We start from the raw sequence: 24,288 nt of genomic DNA on the forward strand, positions 1-24,288 counted from the left end.
GTTTTCATACATTTTGTTCTTCATAAAGTATTGGAAATACAAAGGTTCTACAGTACAAATCTTTAACATACAACATGGTATCCTTGATGTATTTCAAAGTTTTTGCTAATCAAATCTATTTAAACATACAACATGCTATCCTTGATGTAAGGTGAAGCCTGTAGGCAAACTGTCTAAGCTTAGTGCCACCATGGTATGGTGCGAAGCGTTCAATAAAAGTTTGGCCAAAAATGCCTCCAAGATCGCTGGAAATGGCACTTCCCAGGCCTTGTAAGTTGCATCTAAGCATTTTCTATTTGAAATTACTAGCCATATTGTACCTTATCTACTTGGTACGGGGTACCTGTAACTGTATGCCAAAAAGACATTCGTCTTGTCTTTCATCATGCTATGAGCAAGGCATATACCACAAACACATACATGCACATACACACCATTTAGATTGCATAGCTAACCATTGTTATTTGTACAAAAAAGTCAGTGCATGAAATATGAACACTTAAAGAATGTTATCAGTCATGAAGATTTCAGTAAACTCAACCGCCAGTCTTAACTGATTGCACAGATATACATTATGTATGTCAGTATCTCATCCCACACTACAATTTTACACATTGCGATCTTCCCTGCCTAAAGTAAATACCATCCTATAGATCGAGTCCCCTGTTTTGGGCCAAAAACAGTCAAGATTGAATATCTACCTTGCAGTTAGAATGCTAGCCATCCTGAATGCTACTCTACACAAATTCATGATTTAAACACAAAGTGTACTATCTCAGTGGTCAAGCCAAATTTGTTTTTACACAGGTAAGTAGAAGATCGAACACTTGTGTTTACAACGGTATGATGAATCCTGGGCCTTGTTCACACTTAAGAACGCACTCGTACCTCAAGTCCACAAGGACGATTATAATTCCTTTAGTGTGAACGCTCATGTACTCTTACTTCAAGCCCCCGCGTGCACTCTTAAGAATACTCCTCTTATCAGGGTTTCTTCAAGCCCTCTTGCATTCTTAATAATTGTAATGTGAACGGTCGCGGACTTATGGTGAACCAAGTTTTTCCGGTTAATTTATAATATCCGCTCTATCCAGTTGCGATTTGGCGGGTATATTTTTGAACGTGCAATAGGCCTACGGCACCAATCTGTCTTAGTGCACAGATCGGTGAGGCATACCTATGTTGTGCTTGTTTGTTCAAGTATCAGACTACTACCTTTCTTTACCAAAGCACTACCTAACAACTCCAACTCACAGGTTTTTTAAGAGGCTAAATTGGTAATTTTATGTTAATTTCGAAACGGATGATTTAGAATCGGTTGAAACGGCAATTTAACTAAAGGCTAAAACCATAACGTATGGCCTATCCTATAATGAAGTTAAACTAGCCTATGCATAGACCTTAGTATGTCTTTAGACCTAACATTAAATGCCTTTGATGTTGGATTAGCCTCAAATTAGACATCAGCAGTAGAACAGTGACTAGCAAGATCATTCGCTCATCCATTTGAAGGGTTTGTGAAGTGGTACGGATTGGGTTTGAAATTTGAATACAGTATTCTATTTATGTGCCATAACTGAACGTCCTGGCGCAGTGGTGTACGGAGAAGTACGTACCAAATTACGTATTACTCCACTGCGCCGTGATTATTCAATTATAGTATACTGTATTCAAATTTCAAATACAGAACATGTGGCAACGGCAAACCACAGGGAAATGTTAACAGCTGATATGACCTATTCACGCCTGTGCATTATATTAATCTCTTGAGCGGACTTATTCGAAACTCATTCGTTCCTAAATTTGAGCGCGTCTCGTTCTTAATTGATAATCCTCCTCGCAGACTTAATATCAATAATCGCCATTGCGCTCTTACAAGGCCCTACAAAGCAGTACTTGGGGTAGTTTATGCTATCAAGTAACAACTTATTAATGCTCAGTGAACTTGAGGAATGCCTACTGTATCTATGGGCAGGTTTGATCGACATGCCTGAAATACTTTACACAATGTACTTTTGTGGTGGTTGCACAGTAGTTAGTGGTGGTATATTGTTCAGTTCTATACCAGCACTATACAAAAAAGGACTATACAAAAAAGGTCAGCATCACCTACCTACTGAATAGGATTTGTGTAAATAGACTGGCAAGAATCCATTCAACGCTTTTCTAGATCAAATTGTTTTGCAAAACCTTTGACAGTGAGAACTTCCATGCAACTGTGCAAATTCCCACCCTTTATTCACTTAAGCTGTTATTTATTATTAATTGGCAAGATATTTATTTGATGAAATACGTACAGTACCATGCATGGCTCTGTCTTTCCAAAGCTGCCTTTTTCACTTCTTTGAATGAAGTCATTATAGGAACTATATGATATCTAGTATGACTCATGGCAGCATTTGTCTGTTCAAAATTTATATGTGTTTGCACAGAATGTAAATAGTTACTTAATTCTGCTTATTAAAAAATTTACTGGAATTAAATTTTTATTCACATTAAACCTTTTTATTTCTGTAATATAAAGCATCCATATTCATTATGCACCAGGTTTAACTACTATAAGCAAGAGCATGAGTTGATCCCTTCTTCTTTACCTTGCACTACCGGGGTAGAGCCTATAGATACATTGTTGCTTTGATTTCTGCACCATTGTCTTCAAGATATTAAATATTAAAGGGAGATTTTAGTGACTGCAAATTTAAGACCTAAGATATCTGAAACCTGTAGAAAGGTAAAACTAAGGTAAGGGAGCAGGAGGGCCATGTCCACATGCCTACCTGAACTACAGTAGGGCATTTTATATTGTGTAAGTTTGTTAAATAAAACTAAACTGTTCCTGTTAGCCACATAAAACACACATGCAGGCACACATGTGATCCCAGAGTTTACCCGCTGATATTAACATACAAGCTTTTAGCTCTCATTATAAATAGGTGGTTAATTGTTCAAGAAAGGGCTGGTACTGTTGAGTAGTGATGAAATGACATCGCATATTAGGTATACTTTATATTTATATGCAAATGCTCCTAATTTGAATGTTATATGTAATTATATGTTGACAGAATGGTTTCATTTACTCAAGAGCAGAACATATTTGGTTCTTAAGCTTGAAGTTAGTTTTAGAGTAACCTCTAGCTATGTTTGTAGTTGAGTTGCAGTAGTTGAGAAGGGAGCAAGAAGCACTTATTAGCCCAGATGAGTCCAAATGGCAGAGAGCCATGGGCAAGGTGGATGAAATCTCTATATGACAATGATAGAGAAGTTGCCAATGGATTGAAAGGCAGTTGGCAACAAGTGGGTGTTCAAAGTCTGGTGCTGAGGGCTCAGTTGAAGGGTACGAAGCTCAACTTGTGACAACAGGATTCTCTGAGACATTTGGAAATGAGAATGATGAAACCTTTTGCCCAGTGATCAAGTTTGAATCACTTAGAACTGCCACAGCCTTTAGCAGTGAAGAACGGACTGAAGCTGCATCAGATGGACATGAAAACTGCCTTTTTAAATGGCAGCCTTGGAGAGACCTGTGCATACATATGTAACAGCCAGAGGGTTTTGTTTTGTCAATGGCCAATAACACCTTCTATGCAAACTAATTAAGCAAAGCATTTATGGCCTGAAGCAGTCGCCCCAATGTGATTCCTGCCTCTACAGGGCCTCAGAAGGAGAGGTGTTTATCATTGCCGTTTATGTTGATGATATTCTCTTGGCTGAAAAGGGTTATAAACGAATGGAACAAGTCATCTCTCGCCTATCAGTTTGAAGTGAAGTTTATAGAAGAACTCCATATTTCTTGTTATGGTGTAGATCAAGGACTGTACTTTTCTCAGGCGCGTATCCAGGGGGGGCGTTGGGGGCACGTGCCCCCCGGGTAAGAAAAAGAGGAGAGAAAAAAAAAAAGAGAAGAAAAAAGGGAAAAAGAGGGGGGGAAGAGGATGAAGGAGAAGGAAGCGAAAACCGATGGTGGCGCTCCGCTTAGATAGTAATTCGCGCCCCTGGGTTAGAAAATCCTGGATACGCCGCTGAATCTGCTGTGGGCAGTTTGCTGTACCTATCAACTATGACAAGACCAAATATAACCTATGCATGAGCAGTATGGCAAGGTTCATTTCCAATCCAACCCATGGGTTGGATTGGCAATGCAGTAGCACTGTACAGTCATCAAACGTATTATGCGTTCCTTAAAGGTATCCGAAACTTTGCTCTAATGTACAGCAAAGATGGCTCAAAGACTTCATTTGATACTCATATGCTGACTGGGCAGAAGATATCGATGACCAAATATCAAGCTCAGGATATTTGTTCCAGACAAGTGGAACTGCAGTCAGTTGGAAGAGCAGAAACAAGTGCTGCACTCTCTACTGTGGAAGCTGAATACATGGCATTGGTGAGTGCTGCATAAGAAGCAGTTTGGTTGCAGGGACTAAACACCCATTTAAAAAGTGAATCTACCATAAAAAAATAAAAAAATCATGAATTGCAAGGGGACAAATTTAAACAGCTGAGAAAGACTGTGGAGTCAAAGAATTGACTGGACCTTTTGCCTGCAATTGAAGAGTGTTAAAATATTAAAGTAATCTCATGTCGGACTGTATTTATACTGTATCTTTGTGTTATGCGTTAGCGTTATTTTTGTTAAGTATATGAACCCTCAAAAAATTGCATTATACTGTTACTCTTTATATAAACTCTGATGTCAAAGAGCCTGTAGAAATTACTGAGAAAGTTTCATGCCTGTAGTTTTATGAGAATGAAGTTCTGTACAAAGTAAACAGAAACTCAGAGCTAGCCTAGGGATAGGTAATCACAACTTTGTTTGCAAAGCAGGGCTTTTTATGTACAGGTACCACAAAAAGTATATTTAATACGTGGTAAAATAGACAAGTATTCTTGTATTGTTAGAATAGAAAAAAACGTATTTTAGAAAACTGGGACTAATTCATAAACCCTTTACACATTTTGCACAGAAAGCAACAAATTTTCAACAAGTTTTATGAATATCCCAGCCTTTGCTGCATATATAACACTGATATATTTAACACAATGTGTTCATTTTGAAAAGCTTTTCTTAACTATTTCCTTGCTATTATTTGGTCAGTGAAGCATTTCTTCCTTTCAGGAAGTGCTAAAAGATGAGAATGTGGGGGCAATAGATCAACTTCATTTGGGCCTTGTTCATGCTTCAGAACTCACCCGTACTTCTTGTCTGCATTGGTGATTCCCTTAGTGTGAACGCCAAATACTAATACTTAAAGTCCACGGGCCGTCTTAAGAATAGTCCTCCTTTGGGGGCTTCTTCAATCCCTCTTGCGTTTTTAATAAATATAATATGAACGGTAAGTTATAAGTTATATAATATCCGCTCTATCCAGTTGCAATTGGGCGGGTATTTCTGAAGGTGCAGTACGTAAGTGTGTTTGTTTGTATACGTATCCAGGCAGTTGCCTTTCTTAACGAAACACTACCGAACAAGGCTATATGCGCACCCATTTCATTTTCCTTTGAGCCTATTCGACCAACACTGCTAACAAGTTACCGTAAAGGTTGTCAGACAAACACAAACTGAAAAACGTAGTCTTCTTAAAATGTAATAAACTTTAATTCACTGTACACCGACTGCACAGATTTTTGAAGAGACCAAAATTGGTTATTTTTTGTTTATTTCAAAACAGATGTTTTGGAGTTCGGTTACCATGGCAATTAGTAAACCATTATGTCTAGACTGGCCTACAATGAAGTTACATCAGCCTAGGCATAGATCTTACTGGGTCTTTGGACCAAACATTAAATGACTTTGATGTTGGTTAGCCTCAAATATGACATCAGCAGTAAAACGCTGACTAGCAAGATCTTTCACTCATCCATTTGAAGGGTTTGGAAGAAATTTGAATCTGGTTTAACGTGTATAGTGGTAATAATAGTGGTATGGAGTGCTTTGAATACAGTGAGCAATGATGCAATATTGCTGGTCAGTGGTGTACAGAGTAGTACTTTATTAGTACTTAATACGAAACTCATTCGTTCTTAAATGTAAACAAGGCCTTGTTTTCACACCTAAACCCTTGCAATAAACAAGACATTTAGTTAACTTATTTCATAAGGGACCATTGCCAAATCTAATCGCTGTCATGAAGGAGTGTGCTCACAAGGCTATTGTTCACTTCTTCAGCTTGGTTATTCACTTGAGTGATCAGCTCTCAGCTGAGACTAAGGGGAAAATGGGAAAATGTAAATAGCTGATATGACCTTTTTACCCTTGCACAGTATGTTAATCTCACAAGCGGACTTAGTACGAAACTCATTCGTTCTTCAATGTCAACAAGGCCTTGTTTTCACACCTAAACCCTTGCAATGAAAAAGAAATTTAGTTAACTTATTTCATAAGGGACCATTGCCAAATCTAATCGCTGTCATGAAGGTGTGTGCTCACAAGGCTATTGTTCACTTCTTCAGCTTGGTTATACACAAGAGTGATCAGCTCTCAGCTGAGACTAAGGGGAAAATGGGAAAATGTAAACAGCTGATATGACCATTTTACCCTTGCACAGTATGTTAATCTCACAAGCGGACTTCATACGAAACTCACTCGTTCTTCAATGTCAACAAGGCCTTGTTTTCACACCTAAACCCTTGCAATGAAAAAGAAATTTAGTTAACTTATTTCATAAGGGACCATTGCCAAATCTAATCGCTGTCATGAAGGCGTGTGCTCACAAGGCTATTGTTCACTTCTTCAGCTTGGTTATACACTTGAGTGATCAGCTCTCAGCTGAGACTAAGGGAAAAAATTGGAAAATGTAAACAGCTGATATGACCTTTTTACCCTTGCACAGTATATTAATCTCACAAGCGGACTTAATACGAAACTCATTCGTTCTTGAATGTCAACAAGGACTTGTTTTCACACCTTGTTTCCACACCTAAACCCTTGCAATAAAAAAGAAATTTAGTTAACATATTTCATAAGGGACCACTGCATGCCTAATCTAATTGCTGCCATGAAGGCGTGTGCTCACAAGGCTATTGTTCACTTCTTCAGCTTGGTTATACACAAGAGTGATCAGCTCTCAGCTGAGACTAAGGGGAAAATGGGAAAATGTAAACAGCTGATATGACCATTTTACCCTTGCACAGTATGTTAATCTCACAAGCGGACTTCATACGAAACTCACTCGTTCTTCAATGTCAACAAGGCCTTGTTTTCACACCTAAACCCTTGCAATGAAAAAGAAATTTAGTTAACTTATTTCATAAGGGACCATTGCCAAATCTAATCGCTGTCATGAAGGCGTGTGCTCACAAGGCTATTGTTCACTTCTTCAGCTTGGTTATACACTTGAGTGATCAGCTCTCAGCTGAGACTAAGGGAAAAAATTGGAAAATGTAAACAGCTGATATGACCTTTTTACCCTTGCACAGTATATTAATCTCACAAGCGGACTTAATACGAAACTCATTCGTTCTTGAATGTCAACAAGGACTTGTTTTCACACCTTGTTTCCACACCTAAACCCTTGCAATAAAAAAGAAATTTAGTTAACATATTTCATAAGGGACCACTGCATGCCTAATCTAATTGCTGCCATGAAGGCGTGTGCTCACAAGGCTATTGTTCACTTCTTCAGCTTGGTTATACACTTGAGTGATCAGCTCTAGCTCAGCTGAGACTAAGATTTAATGAGGGGGAGGGGGGCAGTCTATGACATCATTGGTGTGGACAATGAACTTTTTTGTTTAGGACCGAGATGAATAACATTTTGTTTTGAATAATGATTAAGTTTCACAGGTTAACTTTTTCTGGTTTAAAGCTATCAGTCATCAACAATCGATTCAAGTTTATTTTGTTTGTACGATTGTGTCGAATTAGTGCACAGTTTTTTAAAGCCTATTTGTAATGCAGTATGCCAGTAGGCTTAGTGTATTATAGGTTGGCATTTGGAAGTTGTATCTATTTTGTACAGTCAAGTAACATGGTAGTAGTTAGGTCCCTGGTGACTTGATAAATAGTTTTGTGATAGCCTAATTAAGTGACTGACGAATGATCACCAAAGATGCATGACTGATATCAAATAAATCAGCAAAATCACTTAGATCAGGATATCAGTGACTACAAAAACAGCGGTTGTTATTTATGTTGTTTTCTTACTTATTTCAAACAGAAGGATTGACAACGTTAACAAGCACCAGACACTGCCAAAACCAATACGCTTTGTACGTGTGCAAATAACAATATGATTTACACACTGACACTGTTCGCGGAAGAAAACTTGCATAGCATCTTGAACTTGTTGTAGGTTGACTTTCGACATAGGTCGGATCACTGATTACTATAGAAAATGAGATGTTGGACTACAGGAGTAAATATACAATGTTTTCTCTGCCTACCGTGCCAAAAATTAAGAGGAGTCTGTTATCTATGAGCAGAGGCTAGGCTAGTAGAATGTCATTATAGCAGTGTTCAAGTTACGTTTGCTGTTGCAATGGCGGAACAAGTTACAGTAAAGGAACTTATTTTTATTCTTCTACTGCATGTCATGTAACATGAGATTTTATGATAACTTAGTGTTTAATGGGCACCGCAGATGGCAAATGTGACCCTCTGTGATATTTATGTTTGTATATGTTCACATGTTTAGGTTATATACCCAGACTGGCACATGTATTGTAAGCTTTGGAGCCTATCGGGTTATATTACACTTAGGCTGTATATGTTAGTGACTGTAGGGGGGTTCGCTAATAGCGCCCTCGGATAGTCCTCACCGAAGCATTGTTTTAAAGTGGCCACGCCCATGTGTCGCTAAACGTAATTGTTGCACACATAACAGTGTAGGCGTTGGTACTGACTTGTTTCCCACCGGATCTTAGTAAATTGTTTCAGTAATGTTTAGGATAAGTTGAAATGGACCAAATGTTTATCAAATTTTGAGCTGCCATTTATATTAGGGAAAAATCCCCATATGTTGGGTAATACAGTTGGAAACAAAAGTTAGGGTAATATGAAAGTGAGCCCCCAGTGATGTTCCATTTGATGCATATATGTCAAAGGGTAAACTGCTCATGTATTGTTGTATTTTCCAGTTATCATTGTGTCTGAGGAACATCACCTAGATATGTCAAAGATCAATTTTAGCTCACTTAGCCAACTTAAAGTCGCCTTCCAAATTATATCTAATAAATTAAAGAAGTGCCTATGATGAATGGTGAGGCTACACTGCTTCTTATACCTTTAGAAACTATTCAAGTGGTTTTCTTGTTTTCTTCTTTCACATTTAGAGCTCGCTAGAGGGGAGAGTTAATTCACTGCTTGCCAAGTAAACCAATCTTTGACTGGTCATTTGTGTCACCCTATCTCCACCATGGGTGTCACCACACGGACAACCTTACCACTCCCGGCTTTACATATATGTATAACCAGTCACACGCTTTAAAAAAAAAATAGAAAGATGGATCGAGTTCATAACATTGGCACGGAACTGAGATCGTTTCGAAAACGAGACTCTGGAATAACCATGTTTTGTTCACAGTTATATGGTAGCCTATTATACGCTATAAGTATTCATTTGCACTGCAAAAGTAACTTAACAAGAGAAAAAGTGAGTCGATGATTATTTGCAGGGTAAGCTGTAACTATTGCAATCTGTGATGTGGTGTTCTCTGTATTGGTGATTTTTGTTTCGAATTTGCAATATATTAATTTGAAATATAAAGTGAGATATAGAAAAGTTTTGTCAACCTGTGGCATGGGGTGCTCAATGCATGGAGGTAACAGTAGTTGCAACGATCTACGATTCTGAGCCTAGGCTGGGCCAAAAATCTTCATGCAACCATGACATTGATCCGACCTTTCCTTAGCCTATTCAATTCTGAAAGGTTCCACCCATATGGTGCCTTAACGTACTGTTCATTTTCAAAGAGACTACCACTCAATCGCAAACAAAAGCCTAAATCAGCAAGGCCTATTGTAACCCTTATAAATGAAAGGATGCTAGCAACGGAAGCAGGACACTTCGCCCAACAACCATTTCGCCCAACTGCCATTTCGCCCAACCTTACCATTTCGCCCAACCAGCCTGGTCATTTCGCCCAACCAGCCTGGTCATTTCGCCCAACCAGCCAGGTCATTTCGCCCAACCAGCCTGGTCATTTCGCCCAACCAGCCTGGTCATTTCGCCCAACCTTGATTAAATATGATACTTCAAAAGGAAACGTTCGGGAATTGTTAACGTTACAGGATACGAACCGAATATTAAGGAAACTTGAGGATCGATCAGTGCGTTAGGGGTTAGGTTTGATAGTAAACGTTCGAATATTAATGAATATTAAGGAAACTTGAAGTCCTTTACTTTGTATAACTTTAGTAAGGAAATGTTCGGGAATTTTTAACGTTACAGGATACGAACCGAATATTAAGGAATCTTGAGGATGGAGTCAGTGTTTTAGGGGTTAGGTTTGATAGGTTTGATAATAAACGTTCGGGAATTGTTAGCGTTACGGGATACGAACCGAGTATTAAGGAAAGTTGAAGTCGTGGTTAAATTGATTACATATGTGATTACATATGTGGTTACATTGATAAAGTGGTTACATTGATTAAATATAGTACTTCAATATTACGGACGGGTTTTATATATATTTTTTTCAATTTAATAAGGAAACGTTCGGGAATTGTTAGTCAGTAGGATGGATCAGTGTTTTAGGGGTTAGGTTTGATAGGTTTTTACGAAGACCGATTCCCCTGTGTTTGTATAATAATATAACTTCCATTGTATGCGTAAACGCCTAAAGTAGTGTAATCCTCCCATTATACCCGAAATAACTGCTCAGACTTTGATCCATATCGAGCGGACCTCCCTTTTTTATTTACCTATTACGAAGTAACCTAACCCAAAATAAATCAAATTGAACTAGTGGAATAGAAAAAGTAATATTATTCTGACTGAATATTAGTAAAAATAAGGTTGGGCGAAATGACCATGCTGGTTGGGCGAAATGACCATGCTGGTTGGGCGAAATGACTATGATGGTTGGGCAAAATGACCATGCTGGTTGGACGAAATGACCAGGCTGGTTGGGCGAAATGACCAGGCTGGTTGGGCGAAATGGCAGTTGGGCGAAATGGTTGTTGGGCGAAGTGACTAGAAAGCCTAGCAACCACTGCTGACTGTGGAAGCACTCTAAACATGCAAACAGACTCAAGCTCCGCCCACTCTGCATATTAATGAGAGCCAGTAGAGCTGTGGTCATGCTTAACTGATTTCAATGAATAGACAATAGACGCTCACATGCGATTAGATTTGGCAATGTTCCCTAAAGAGATTTATAACTTGAGCTCAATCATACATATGACTACAAACTTGAAAGCCAATGACCTATTGAAACCACAAGACTGTTACTATTTATATTTCAATCTTAACCCAAATTTCTTTCTTCACTAAAAACTACCACTGATAGTAACAGAGAGAATACAATATTGCATAAATAAATCTACAACAATTCAACATAGTGGAGGGCAGGAGAACTAGCGGCAGCCATTTGCGGAACAGCTACACGTACCCGAATACACAATGCACATACATTGAATATGCAATACACATACCCTGAATACAAAAAACAAAGCGGGAGAGGCACTGCTCCCAATACACATACCCCGAATACACAATACAAAACGGGAGAGGCACTGCTCCCAAACATTCCCCAAAAGCCTTCCCAATTGATAAAGGATACTTATCGGGCTACAGTACGCACAAAATATGTCCAAATATTCTTTCTTCTGAAAACACCAAGAAAGGTGCAGATTACAACAGTTCTGAGTGAATTATTGGATCGAAAAGAATCCAAGCAGGAAACGAACATTCTAAACACTTTGAGTGCAGAATGATAAAGGAATTGACCGGAAGGTCTACTATACTCTACTCTAGGCACTTTCTACTCTAGGCACTGTCTACTCTAGGTACTGTAGTATGAGAGTGCTAATATTGTGAGGAGACAGCGAAGTGAGGAAAAAGTAAATATGAAGAAACCTATATTAGTATATATAAGATGTGAAAATCAAACAAAATACCCACCTCTGACAATCACATTCATGATGGCATGGACTTGTTTTTTGTATTCACTTGTTTCATGGCTCTCAAAGACAACAGATTTCAAAGCACTAGCATCACCACAAGATGTCTTTCCCACACAAGAGCTGCCTGTTGACCCGTCTGGATTCCTAGCTCCATCTCTCCTCCAACGAAGCATTGCTGTATCTACGCTTGACTCAACCATGACAGTCACGCTATCGCCCATTGATGCACCAGTGGAATATTCCAAAGTTTTAATAGTTGCTGAGAAGAAATTAAGATCATTAGGTAGTGATACCAGCACACAGTCTGTAATAGTTACAAATTTGTTACATATTATATTGCTGCACAGCTATTTGCCTGTACCTGTATGTTGGTAAACCTGCCTTCAAATTGCCAAAATTATTGCTTTAAGTTTCCTTATTGATTTACATACTTGTTTAATAATCAGACAAATAAACTATGCAGTTATGTTTATCAGAGTGTGTGTGTACACTTGTGTGTATGTGCAAACATTGTAAACATTTCACAAACTCCTCTTAAAGGTGAAGATTGTTTCTTTCTTCAGATATCATGTTTGCAGACTTTTATTTTGGATGACCTTTACATAACAACAATAAACCACAAGGGTTCAACATATGTTATATATTCCATATGAGATACAACCCAGTTTCCCATTAAAAGAGAGATTGTGTTCACATAGATTTCACACTGTGACCTCTAATGATCTTTGACCTCTAATTAAAACAATAGAGTTCATCTACATAATATGTGATATTTACATACTAAATATGAAATAAATCTACATTTCCATTCTTCAGATTTTCAGACTTGCCTTGTGCTGCCGTCACATGATCATTCAACAGCTGTCTAGCTGTTTTAATTCAATATGGGGTACGCATACAAAGTTTGATATCCTTCCAATTAAGCATCCGTTTTGTGATACACATAGTGCTTCAAGCGAGGCATGAGGCACACATACACAAACAAAATACACACACACAGACACCATTATGATTGCAAAGGTTTCAATTTAGACTGCTACCATCACATTGATCATATGTGTAGGTGATCAAACACCTCATACCCATTTACAGAATGAGACTCAAGGTGTATATCATGTACTAAATCAATGTAAAATATTAATGGTCACAATGAAGGTCAAAGGCCAAAACTGACCAAGTTGGTATAAAGAAATGGGCTGTTGTGAACTTCTCAACTGCAAGGTTTATGGAATTTTAACTTGTGGGATATGCATGGAAATGGGTTGAGCATAAACAGTACTGTATGTGTGATCAAGTCATATTGTTGAAATGTCAGAGACAAAGGGCACTGGAATTGAAAGTCTGTTTTATTGTCATATATGAGTGTGCAAAACATGTCAAAATGACTATAAAGAACCTAAACCATCACTCCCATGTAGGAATCATTAATGTTTGTCATATATATTAAAGTCAAATGACTATCAAAAGTTACTATAAAAGCAGTATGTGATGTTGGGTACAGTATCAACTTAAGTGCTCTGGATTTATGTATACTTGACTTATCCAAGGAGGACTGACATAGTGATGTATTCTTCATGTATGTATCCTAGTTGCAAGTATTTCCTTTCCCTGTCCCTCTCCCTTTACAATACAGTATATATATTTGATATTCTTCCTGTTCTAACATTGCCATTACGATTGTCATCATTGAACATGAAAGTCAGGACAAAGAATTGAGTTCTGCCCCGAAAACAATCGAAACACATTGATATTCATTTCTCTCTTCTAAATATTTAGATATTGTAAGAGCTTACATACAAGTTTCATTGCATGAGACCTAGAAATCAGATAAAGAAATAGCATCTATTGAGACACTTACTGTATTTGTGAAAAATCAACTGCAAAGAAAAAAATTTTAACCCACCACAGCAACAAAATATTATTTTAATACAAAACCAGAGCCATACATCATATATATTTCATATGAGGTGTCATGAAATTCCATTTGTCTTCCACGATGAATCATATACGGTAACCTTAAACACCTTTATTGCTCCAATCCCACCAGAGACAAAAAAGTTAACCCCTCTCACTGTCTTTCAATTTCTACACTTACCAAAATAATGTTTGTTAAGCTAAATTCAAACATTCACCAACATGTTGGCTAATGAGTGTACAACTATATGGTATGAATATAATTTTCTTTTCTTTGCTGGAAGCTTGGCAGGTTGCCGTAATTAAGTTTTTAAACATGAGCAAGTTTCAAAGTGAAGTGACATTTGGCTGAAGTGGTAAATGGCTGAATCAAGGTGGAAATATGCAGAATCCCTGGAATATTTGTAACTTCCATGATCAAGAGGGGGGGGGGGCAAAATAGTTTATAAATTTACATAACAAATCATTCCTATGATTTTCATGAAAATATTTATAAAATTGCCTTACATGAGTTCACAGAAGGGTGGAGGGAGCAGGGATGTGTACTAATATGTGCGAGACTCATCAATTAAATCGATATCTTGCCTCATCACCAAGAAAATATTGTACCATAGAAATGAACCCATATGATCTCAATAAGCTCCCAGGTAAGACAGAACCCATTCCTACATTATATTGCATCTAGTCTTACAACTTTGCGGAACTGCAGGTACTGTTTTTATAATTCATAGTCGGATCAAGTCGGATCATCTCAGAAACAATGCAGGTTGAAAGAGCCTTTTCAAAATACATTCTGGATATCCTACAAAAGTTGGTATCTTGTTCCACTTCGGAGTTGAAGCTGCATAAGTGATTTTGTGATTTTAGGTAGCTTTTTCATGCAGTATCATGATTTCTTTTTGATGGTCCAGCCATCTATGATTGATTATTTTATCATGCTTCTGGCACAGTTCCAGTTAGTTTTTGAACATCCTGCAAGGTTTATTGACCATGAAATTGAAATAGGAGAACCCATCATGATAATTCCACCAAACTTTACGGCGTGAACTGTAATGCAACCTCATTCTCTCCCGATCTTATATGCTCATCTCCCGGAGAACAAAATCCATTTCCTTTGACAGGATATAATTGCATTTAAATAATAATGTTAATGCCATTGTGGTCTCAAGCTTTAATGTTAGCCAGACAATCACTTTTACTTACTGCGTACTATTATATGACAGAAGTAAATCCAAAACTGTCTACATGTTCTTTTTATATTGCTCTTCTTGTTTCAGCTGGAATTTGTCCACTTTTCTGCAATATGTTCCCAGATTTCCCAATATTTTTGGAATGCAAACTTCTAAATCTCCTAATCTTGTGAAAACAGGTTGGCAGATATGTTGCAATAAAACGTTTCGCAAACGACATATGGTAGGGATTTGCGATTAAAGGACAACACTATTCTGTTTCAATATTCTAGTAGTGTTTTTCGTGCAATCCAGGTCAGAAAGCAGAAAATAATATATTTGGGAAATATAAGAATGGTATTTGCTTATTTGAAAATGTAAAACAAGTTACCTGTAGATTAAGTGAAATAACATCACAAAAGAATGCAAGGATCAAAATTCTTGGAAAGAGGCCAAGAAATAAAGTACTGTACAAGTGTATGCACAATGTCAAGTTTAAACATGGCTGGGAAGAGACATGTACTGTATGTTACAACGCTTTTGTATTAAAATATGTAGCAGACCAGCTCAATGTAACTCTTTTTGGAAAGTACAGTAAGCTGAGTCAAATATAAATGTCAATGTTCTTTGCAATTTTCTCTTTTAAATTCTTAAACTTCAATTAGTTATGCTAAACCACTAAACCACTAAATTTACATCTACATTACAGTTTCTGGTTGACCAGCTTGCATAACCATGTTCAAATTATTGTTTTTTTGAGGCACTCTTTGTCTGAAGTTAACCAGCATTGAAATTTATTTATATTTTCTGTGTTGGGCTTGTGACGAACACATTGCCCGCTCATTTGCATTTTCATTTAATGACTATGTGTAGTATGTATTGATTCAACACCAATTGGTGTGGTTGCCTTAATGAATATTTGAAACAAATTCATATTTCTGCCAAAATTTCAGTAAGCAAGAGTAATAAATGTTGTGTAGAACCCAATTAATTACTGTGGTCCCATATCAAAGCAGTTATCTGTTAGAACTACTTCAAAAACCCTCACATACCTGCTTCATTGGTCACTAAGACCCTCCATGCAACAGCTGGGCTTCCAACATCTGTTACCGTGATGGTGTAGATACCAGTCCTTGCAGCATTAGTCATGTTAGTAGGTAGGGTAAGAGTAGCAGGTTCACTGTTGATGTTTGTCATTGCTTCATCTGGTACTCTAGGACTATTCAGTGTAAACATATATCCTGGAGAATCTGCCCCACCTGGAAGAAGCACTGCTTTATCAAATGTTACATTGGCTGTTTGGGAATCACCTGTGTGTACTTCAATGGTGGTCGGATAAGCTGTGGTTGCTACAGGACTCTTCACCACAGCAACATAGGGAGGATCAGACTGACCTGGTAACAGGAATAGAAAATAATTTACTTGATAATGGTGTGACAAAGAAACTGATTTGGAAGCCTCATAGAATGATACAGTAATTAACAGTGCTGAGATACTGAAGCAGCATTTAGTGGTAGACCTCAGAACAACCATGCAGCTGTGAAGCCTCAAATTAAGTAAGTGTCTGTTACACACACTATAAAAGGGGTCAACTGGAAGATTGATCTTGATTACCTTTTTTTTCTTCAAGTGATATTTTAGAAGATCATCAGAACCTTGGGCATGTTACACAAGTGTTGTAAATTTAGTGGGTGTGTGATGGTCCAATGAATTTTCAAATTGTAAAGAAAATCTGGAACATTCACTTGGACAAAAACTATTAGCCTACTGATAAAGATTGTAAGCCTTCCAGGTACCCCCATTCCCTTCCAACAAGATCTCTGAAAGCTATAAGAAACAAATAGAACTGCATTAAAATAGGTTATTAATAAACAGATATTGTAAAAGATATGTGGTGTTCAAAATACCCCATGATCAGAGCACAGACATATTTAACAGTACAGTCACATAGGAACCATTATAAATTTTGTCAACAATATCAAATGACCTTAAAATGGATGACAACTGAGAACTCACTAAAATCTTCTTTATACCAAATATATTCACCACAACACAACTGACCATTCTGACTTTAATGCTCTCCAACTTACTCCATTTACATGGTTTTAAGAGCTTGTATGAACTTTGACCTGCACCAAGAAATAGTAGAGAAGCATTAAAGAACTCATAGGGTGGCATCATCTATACACACAATAAAGTAGCCTACAAGATTCACAAAAGCTGAGCTTGTTTAGAGTTTTCCTGTCTACAAGGCTTTCTGATTTTCATCACTGCAAACCTAAAATAAACTATGGCCTCCACCAAATGCAATACAGCAACCAGAAACCTGACAAGAAAGTGCTATATCTACATAGCATGTCAAGAATTCACCTTACATTTGTTTATCTAAAATGCTAAATCATTAAGGGGCATTACAGGTAACTACCAAACTATTGATTCAACAGAACTGTGCTTGTAATTGTAAGCTACTTCCGGCCTTTGAACTATTTACAGAACTTTGGGAATCTTAGAAAATCCATGTTTCACCACTTTCTGGAACTTAGCTCATGGCAACTTTAGATCCTCTGCAAACCAGTTATGCTATATCAACTGGAAGAATTAGTTGACTTGTTCACACCATACCAGACATACCTAGTTCCAGTTTATGTACTGCACATGAAGCTATCTATAGCTACCATCATCATTCTATGCATTGGGTAATTATAAGCAATAAAGTATTAACTCGATCAAGCAAGTATGAGAGAGGATATGATTTATCAGTTACATAGATCAACTGGAAAAGTCTTCATATGGCCTACTTCATGGTGGCGGGATTTGGGCTGCAGTTGTGACAAATGAGTAATGAGCACTTTCTTGGCATGTATCTATGGCACTTGAACAAACTTGCTGAACAAGTAGCATGTGATGTTAGTCCTGCTTCCTGACTCTCATGACCTTTGACAATCCTTGTGTTTTTATTTCAGCAAAGAAGAAACTTCTCCCTAAATTGTCCTACTTACAACATATTATCTCTTCATTAATCCAGTATCACTTGCAACAAACTAAAGACTAACCAAGCCCACAACTGCTTTGTGTTTAAGATATTTATTACCAAACAGACAACAAATTGCTTATGTGAACTTTACTCTAAACATACAAATTTTTCAAAATTATTTTGTCATTTTTGTTTTCATGGAATCTAAACTTGCTTTTGTTCTGGTTTGCTAGGAGATTATACAAATTTGTAGTGCTTTTGTGGTACACAAATAAATACTATATTGACGTTTTCCAAGTATTGTTGCTTCTATCTCATCTTGGCTGTTGTGTCCTTAGCTGGGTGTAACTATATACTTGTATTGTAACCTAATACTCAATTAGGAAAAACACCTACATCTGCTCAATTGCTGGGTGCCTACTATAGCATTGTGCGGGATCCCGGTAGTCACGTTAATCCCGGTATCCTGGTATTGACTAGTCCCGATCACAGTGCAATATGTGTAAATAGTACCGGGAGTGGGAAAACAACGGGTTATTAAATGTGTTTCGGTATCATGTAATATTGTGATGAGCCCGCTTCCTCCGATAGTAAAACTATATCGGGACTCGCGATAGAAAGGTACTGGGATATCTTGATGCCGTATTTATGCTTCTTCAGGAGATGTCTCGAACGGAAGAAAACAATGACTTCACACAAAAAACAATTTGACGAGATAGGATTTGATTAATGATTCGGTATAATTTCTTCTCTGTCGATTCTCTTTACAAATAAAACTAAATTACAATGATTTGACTTGACTTGACTTGACTCCGTCAATTAAACAATTAGGAGTGATGAAATAGTAACGAAGCAATGACGAACTGATCACGGAGCGCTGACGGAGTGATAAATTTGCTGATCAAGCGATAAATTTGCTGACGGAGTGCGTAAACTTTCGGCCTCCTTTTCCTTTTAAACCTTACTTCCATAAAATCTCACTGCGCACAATCAGTAGACAGCCAATAACCTGACCATCCAGTATTAACTTAATGATATAAAAATAAGTGCGCTGGCACTGATCTGCCCTGATTGGTTGGGAGTTTGGAAGTCCATCCCCTTTCTATGGAAACTTCCATACCACGTGAGAGAACCTTCTCGAATGTTCCACAGACATAATGGAATCTATTTTGGGAAAAGGCCCTGTACCAAGATTCAATAAGATATACCATAAAAGAGACCCCATAGACTATGACATCAACAAATCTTTCTTCAAATTTACATAATACTTAACATCTTGTCTTTTCAACTTCTTGAAGAAATTTACTTTTGACTGAATATTTAAGGAAAAGAAAATATATACATAATTTCCTCAAAAGATCTATACTTTCATTTGCTTCGATAACTGTTGCTGTAAGCAAAAGTTGCATATCACCAATGCTGTCTCTGAATAGCCTTCAATATAACATCAATGATGCAATGTAAATATCCTTAAAATATTTCTCAATATATGAAAACCCATGTTGCTAATATTCCGGATATGTTCTAATTGCCGGGTAAACGTTTGAACGAATTCATAAGGAGAAATAAGGTATACTCATTACACATTTGTTATAAAAGATGAAACTAGGTCACTTGGTGGCGTTTTAACAATAAAGCTTATATTGTTACACCATACACAGTACAATGACTTCCACTTAATAGGTATGCAGGTAATTGCCATGACGCATTCCATTCATACAATTGTGGGTAAAACACCTGTTCATCTGAACTTAAAGCAATATGCAGTTATACATACTAACCATATAATGTTTGCAACATCCTGCCTGGATTGCCTGTAATGTTCAATCCCTTTTCATGGAGAAAATTCATTATTTCCCCTGTGTTGGAATATTTTCCTACATCCCACCAAAAATCATGACTCTTAAAGCCTGAAGGAAAACATGGTGTCTGATAGGTGACCAGAACCTGTAATTCACCCAATTTGTATCGAGCACGTTGGACTTTCATGTCTCCTTGTGGAGCATTTGCAAAAACTTTCTTTTGCCTTAATATGCTATCTTTCATGGAAGGATATGGAAGTGCTAATCCTTCATTATGTGCTCTATTCTCTAGAAAGGATGCAACATTCATTGGCTTAGTGGTCATAAGACACATGATGTGATCTGAAGTTACCCCTGGCAAAATGTTACCAAACTCATCATGAAACTCAATATGTGCATCTTGCATGACATTAACATTTTCTGCATTAGAAGTGTTACTACTCAAAACATTTCTCATTCGTGCAAGCTTTTCACTTGATGAACCCTTCGTTTTCAAGACCTGACGCAATTTCTGAATGTTAGTGATATTCTTAGTTTCAGAAGATGCTCTTACAAAACATGGTTTAAGCCTGTTATAATTGAATACATCACTAAGAATTTCTCCTTTGAGAGTGGCCAACAAATAATGAGTCCTATCTAAAACTTGATGGATCACTAATGGTCCACACCATTCTGCAGCAATTTTGCGAGAGTTCGCAGTCAAGGAGGAAGACGTTGGCTTATATAGATACACTAATTGACCCGTTGAATAAATTGCACCTTTGTCTAGTTTTGCACTTATCTTAACATTTTGAGCATCTTGTTGCTTCTTTTGTAAGACCAACATTACCCTTGACAAATGATCAAATCGTTTCTTTAACAATGCAGCATATTCTCCATGAGATTGTGATAATCCTGCCATTGGATTGAACGATAAATTTGTAAGATTTGGTGGCTTACGTCCAAATGCAAGTTCAAATGGGCTATAGCTACCTAACTGAGGAGAGGAAAATGTGTTATATGCATAGGCTGATGTTGGGACAAATCGTACCCAATCCGTACCAAACGGATTTAAGTTCACTTTGAGGAAATTTGAAAGAGTCTGAATGTGTCTTTCAACCTGTAAGCTTCCATGATTGCTTACACTGATGAACTTTTGTTCAATGCCCAAAGCCTTACTTAAGAGCTCCACTAATTTTCCTGTAAGAGAAGCTGCCGCATCACTTATGATACAAGACGGTGGACCAAAAGTTGTGACTACCCTCTGCAATAATGCTTCACATATCGTTTCAGCATCAAGAGTCTTAAGAGAAACACATACAACAAATCTAGTGATCTCATCACAAACAACCATCAAATGTTTAAATCCTGTAGCCGTTGTGGGCATAGTCTTGAAATCCAGACTAAGTCTGTCAAAAGGACGATAAGAATCAGGAATGCGAGCATGATATTGTCTCAATTTGTCCGGTTTCTTACGGAATTCTTGACAACGGAGACATGCCTGAATATAATTACTGATGCGTTGAAACATATTGCGCAGATAGAAATGCTGTCTAATGGTCAAATATGTACGCATTACACCCTGATGATTACTTAACAAGTCATCATGATATCGAGATATTATTTGTTCCACCATAGTCTCAGGTACGACTAACTGAAGAGTCATCTTAGCATCATTAGTCTCATGCAAAAATATCCTGAATAACAAACTATTACATAACAAATAATCCTCTGCTTGAGAACGAACAGTTCTAGCATGCTTAACATTACTTGGAATAATGTCGTGTGCAAGAAAATCATAAATTGGTTTGTAGTAAGGACAAGTTTGTTGTTGAATTTGCAACTCTTTTACATCAAATGGCAGATCATAGTTTTTGATCAGCTTTCCTTGAATTGCCTTCATGACTTTATTCAATTCCTTTTGTTTTGGAATATGCCCTGTAACCAAATGATCAATGTTCGTTATGACTGGCTTTGGCTGAACAAATAATTCTGGAGGTGGTTCTCTGATTACCTCTTGCTCTCTTTGTCTATTCTGATCCACTAATCTTGGCTCTGAAGGTTGAGAAACACTTGTAAAATTTGGCACAACTAACATGTCTGGGCTAAATGTAGGTCCATTTTCACTCGGCATAGTAATAATAGGCCTTTGAATATATGTTTCTCTCTTATCAGTAGAAATTACTGGTGTAGTCGTCTTTTGTGACTCAGATTGTGGTCTCTGTGTAGCATGATCACTAGAATGTGTTGCCTTAGGACTGGATGTCCTATTAACTCTATTTGTTAATACTTTGGCTGAGGAATCCTGCATGGACTCCTTAGTGACTTTATTCGGAAATAAATCTGGAACTTTGACTCCCATTGACCTTGCCTTTGACCTTGTCATGATTGGATTAAATGTCTCCTTAGGTGGAGTTGAAAAATCCTCACAAGAATTGACCTCTTGAGCAACCTGATCTATTTCAGAGTGAAATTCCTGTGGTGCTCTAGACAAATAATCTGCCAAAACCAATTCTGAACCCTTTTTGTAACCAACCTGAAATGTATATTCTGACAACTTGAACAGAAGTTTACGTAAGCGTGAAGTTGCTGGTTCTTGTTTTGACTTAAACAATTCAACAATGGCTGAGTGATCAACATATGCCTCAAATTCTACATTTTGCAATAAATGTTTGAATGCTGTCACATTAATAAATAGACCCATCATTTCTAATTCAGTTACACTATACCTCTGACATGCTGGTGGTAATACCTTAGAGTAATATGCAATAATATTCTCTTTGCCATTAACTCTTTGTGTCAGGTATGATCCTGTTGCTACTCGTGATGTGTCGCTATATAATACAAAACGACCATATTTCTGTGGCATATGCAATATAGGTGGATTACACAACAACTCTTTAATACTTTGAAATGCACACTGATGTTCCTCTGTCCATTTAAATACCTTTCTTTTACGACTCAAATGATGTAATGGTCTCAATAGTGCTTGAATATTCGGGAAAAATGAAGCCACATAATTAACTGCACCTACAAATCGTCTTACTGACTTAACATTGTGTGGTTTCGGTGTGTTCCTAATTGCTGCACATCTGTCATGCAAAGGTTGGATACAAGCCTCACCTTCTGGGGTTATTGACAGCAAATGTCCCATATATCGGACTGAATTTTGAAAAATGCTACACCTTTTCGGAGAAATTTTCAATCCGCTGTCCATTAAAACCTTAAAAATTGCCTGTAGGTGTTGTTTGTGAGAACGTTTGTCTTCACTGTACACAATAATATCGTCATGATGAGCAATACAGAACTTATTTGAATTTGGTATCGTTGCCAAAATATCATTAATTTGCGACTGAAAGATCGCTGGAGATAAATTCAATCCCTGTGGTAAGCGTTTATAATAATAATGCTTTCCTCCATGAAATGAAGCAATACCTGTATATTGTTGTGCATGAACACTAAGTGGCAGACAGAAGAATGCAGACTTTAAATCAAGAACACCCAAAATTTTAGCTCCAGAGTACCCTATGGTACGGATAGTCTCATTCAGTAATGGAAATGGGTGATTGAGACGTTTTATTCTACTATTCAAGTAGCGAAAATCTGTGACAACCCTTTTGTCTTTTGTTCCCTTCTTTGGAATGAGGAAAACGGGCGAGGTATAAGACTGATGTCCTACCGCTAAGATTCCTAATCGCACTAATTTGTCAAGCTCACTGGCGACAATGACTTTGTCCTCATCTGAAAGTCTATAGGGACGTATGTAAAACGGCTCATCATTAGTAAGCGTAATATCAGCCTCATAATTTGGACAGTGAGATAATTCACCATAAAGAGAAAATGCATCTCTATGTGAGTCTAGAAATTCATAAATGCTTTCTGTTTCTGAGGCATCTAGAATACTTTGTTCCAAATTAATGTTATCTCTCATGATTTCCTGTTCAGATTTGGAAACCAGGGGATCATCGGCTGTCAAATGTGGATAACGATGTAAATTATATCGTGTAATTTCATCACGATTCTCTTTAGAGTTAGAATTCGTTCGAAAAAGAGACGGTTTTTCGATGTCTCTCATGACATTTAGAAAATCTAGAGAATCAGTAGGTATGTCTTCTGTGACCGTAATGATATCTGCTAAATCTAAATGAGCCACTGTGCGAGAAGGATGCAGACAAAATTTCTGATTACCCATGTTCCTTAGTAGAATCTTTGTTCTACCTTTATGCATTTTCACTAACATTCGTGAAGGACACATACGAGATATTAGAGGAAACGGTTTAATAACCACATCTGCATTTCGTGCATATAGTGGAAGACGTCCCTGTACAGTAATGTATCTTTGCTGACCTGGGTAAATAACAAATCTCTGCACTGGCCTAAGGAAAA

At 37.4% G+C, this 24,288-nt stretch overlaps 1 protein-coding gene across 3 annotated transcripts in view; it reads right to left on the minus strand.

The window, feature by feature from the left end:
- The window catches only part of LOC139955968 (uncharacterized), a 595,985-nt gene that overhangs the window by 76,283 nt on the left and 495,414 nt on the right, over positions 1 to 24,288 (minus strand). For 2 of the 3 annotated variants that reach the window (XM_071955175.1, XM_071955174.1), the window contains exon 40: positions 12,063 to 12,323. The exons of the other annotated variant lie outside the window; for it this stretch is intronic. In XM_071955175.1, coding sequence (XP_071811276.1) covers positions 12,063 to 12,323 — 261 coding nt within the window. The remainder of the gene's footprint in view (positions 1 to 12,062; positions 12,324 to 24,288) is intronic. 3 annotated transcript variants of the gene reach the window in all.

This window comes from Apostichopus japonicus, chromosome 2 (genome assembly GCF_037975245.1).
Source record: "Apostichopus japonicus isolate 1M-3 chromosome 2, ASM3797524v1, whole genome shotgun sequence".
Lineage (NCBI taxonomy): Eukaryota > Metazoa > Echinodermata > Holothuroidea > Aspidochirotida > Stichopodidae > Apostichopus > Apostichopus japonicus.